General features: G+C 43.3%; 1 protein-coding gene and 1 pseudogene across 1 annotated transcript in view; one reads left to right on the top strand and one right to left on the bottom strand.

Annotated features, from left to right (window-relative positions):
• The window catches only part of LOC101588628 (mas-related G-protein coupled receptor member X1-like), a 41483-nt gene extending 41068 nt beyond the window's left edge, over window positions 1-415 (bottom strand). Inside the window, exon 1 of the mRNA XM_004634965.1 lies at window positions 78-415. Coding sequence (XP_004635022.1) covers window positions 78-415 — 338 coding nt within the window. The remainder of the gene's footprint in view (window positions 1-77) is intronic.
• LOC101563279 lies at window positions 414-1702 on the top strand (annotated as a pseudogene).
• Window positions 1703-2701: the final 999 nt, after the last annotated feature.

Genomic DNA, 2701 nt, shown 5'->3' with positions numbered 1-2701 from the left:
ACCTGCAAGATGATGCAAAGATGAACAATGTGAGACTAATAGGCATCAATGAGAAAGAAGGAGTCAATACAAATGACATTTTAAAAAATAGGGGCAGAGTCATGATGATGGCGGCCACTATGTTATAGTGAGGTAGCGGATTCTCTGCCAGTCTTGCGGAGGTCCCCTCTATCCCTCCCGTGGGCTCAGTGGCTGGCACTTGTGGAAATACAGTGGCCCGAGCCCCACGAGAAAGCTGCAGTCTCAGCGCAGCAGCACGGCCAGAGCACGGGCTGGGGGACAGGCAGCTCCGTGGGGTGAATGTGACAAGCCCCCGCCCCCATCGCATTCCTCCCGAGAGCTCGAGGAGCACGGGCGACCCCGGCCAGCGGCCCGCACAGGCATAGGCCCGGCAGCGGAGGTGAGGCAGCGCCATGCAGGTCACCCTGAAGACCCTCCAGCAGCAGACTTTCAAGATCGACATTGACCCAGAGGAGATGGTGAAAGCACTGAAAGAGAAGATTGAATTTGAAAAAGGGAAAGATGCCTTCCCAGTAGCAGGTCAAAAATTAATTTATGCAGGTAAATCCTCAACAATGATATGGCTCTCAAAGAATATAAAATCGATGAGAAAAACTTTGTGGTGGTTATGGTGACAAAACCCAAAGGAGTGACCACACCAGCACCAGCTACAATGCAGCAATCGAGCCCTGCCAGCACTACCACTGTTAGTTCCTCCACAGCAACAGCTGTGACTCAGGCACCAACCCCTCCTCCTGCTTTGGCTCCCACAACCACATCTGCGTCCATCACTCCAGCAGTGACAACGGCGTCTTCTGAACCTGTGCCTGCTAGTGCAGCTCAGCAGGAGTAGCCTGCAGAAAAGTCAGCAGAGACACCACCAGCTAGCAGCCCTACATCAACTGACAATGACAGGTCAGTATTATGAGAATATGGTAACTGAGATCATGTCTATGGGCTATGAACGAGAACAAATAATTGCAGCCCTGAGAGCCAGTTTCAACCACCCTGACAAAGAAGTGGAATATCTTTTAATGGAAATCCCTGGAGATAGAGAAAGTCAGGCTGTGGTTGAGCCTCCTCAAGCAGCTAGTGCTGGGGCACCTCAGGCCACTGCAGTGGCTGCAGCTGCAATGACTACAACAGCAGCGACGATGACCACAAGTTCTGGAGGACATCCCCTTGAGTTTTTAGGGAATCAGCCTCAGTTTCAACAGATGAGACAAATTAGCCAACAGAATCCTTCCCTGCTTCCAGCATTGCTACAACAGATAGGTTGAGAGAATCCTCAATTGCTGCAGCAAATTAGCCAACAGCAGGAGCATTTTATTCAGATGTTGAATGAACCAGTTCAGGAAGCTGGTGGTCAAGGCGGAGGTGGTGGAGGTGGCAGCAGAGAAATTGCAGAAGCTGGAAGTGGGCACATGAACTACATCCAAGTAATTCCTCAGGAAAAGGAAGCTATAGAAAGGTTAAAGGCATTAGGATTTCCTGAAGGACTTGTGATACAAGCATATTTTCCTTGTGAGAAGAATGAGAATTTGGCTGCCAATTTTCTTCTACAGCAAAACTTTGATGAGGATTAAAAGGGACTTTTTTGTATATCACACTTCACACCAGTGCATTACACTAACTTTGTTCACTGGATTGTCTGGGACAACTTGGGTTCATACCCACAGTACTTGGTATATGATAGTAGATTGTTGGGATGGGGTGGACAGGATCTAGGATACAGGGCAGGGATAAATTACAGTGCATGTCTGCTTCAATTAGCAGATGCCACAAATCCACACAGTGTGTAAAATATATAACCAAAAATCAGCTTTTGCAGGTCTTTATTTCTTCTATAAAACAGTAGGTGACTGTTCCTAGGTTTCACTCTTAGTGTACTAGATCCAGAAATTTAGTGTAATGCCCTGCTTTATATTTCTTTGAACTAAAATTGTTTTTTGAACAAATCCTTGCTACCTACAATCTACAGTATATTTCATGGCAACACTGGATAATGGCTTTTTGAAATTAAAGAGTTTTGGAGCAACTATAAACAGAAATACCAAATTATCAGTGGTCGTTGTTGCTGCTTCATAAAAGTATAAAAGTAATGTGTAAGGAGGCTCAATCTTTCACGTTAAATACTTGAGGTGTGAGTGGGAAGAAAGGGAACTTTTTATTAAATCAAAAGTTATTATTGCTATTTTAAAATTTCTTGATCATTGAATTTGTGAGACACTTCTAACATGATTTGAGAAGCTGTACGAGCATAGGCAGTTACTTTCCTGTTTACATTTTTTGTTTTGGGGAAAAATGAGCAGGTGTCTAATTACAGTTTACTTCATTGTTATATTGCAGTAAAGATTTAAAACAACCATTGCATGTTTGCTTTGATGTATACCATTGTGAAGTTGGCACTTTTGGGGCCAATAGAGAAATGCAGCATTTGTCTCCCTCTCTCCTTTTTTCCCTTTGTCCTCAGCAGAAATGTGTTTATCAGCAAGTTAGAACTGCTGCCTTTCAGAAAAATAAGACAAAACAAACCAAAAAAAGCCCCGCAGAATGCTGATTTGATTAAAAATTAATACAGATGTTTCAAATTTGGGTTTCTGATACTTGTAAAAGTTTTTCCTTTATTAGATAAGAATGTATTACCATTTAAGTAATTAGTATTATATTGCTTTCAAAAAAGAGGTGAATAGAACTATGA

Source organism: Octodon degus, unplaced genomic scaffold, assembly GCF_000260255.1.
Source record: "Octodon degus isolate 3935 unplaced genomic scaffold, OctDeg1.0 scaffold00067, whole genome shotgun sequence".
Lineage (NCBI taxonomy): Eukaryota > Metazoa > Chordata > Mammalia > Rodentia > Octodontidae > Octodon > Octodon degus.
Note: the sequence above shows the minus strand (reverse complement) of the source record. Positions and strands in the feature narration are given on the sequence as shown.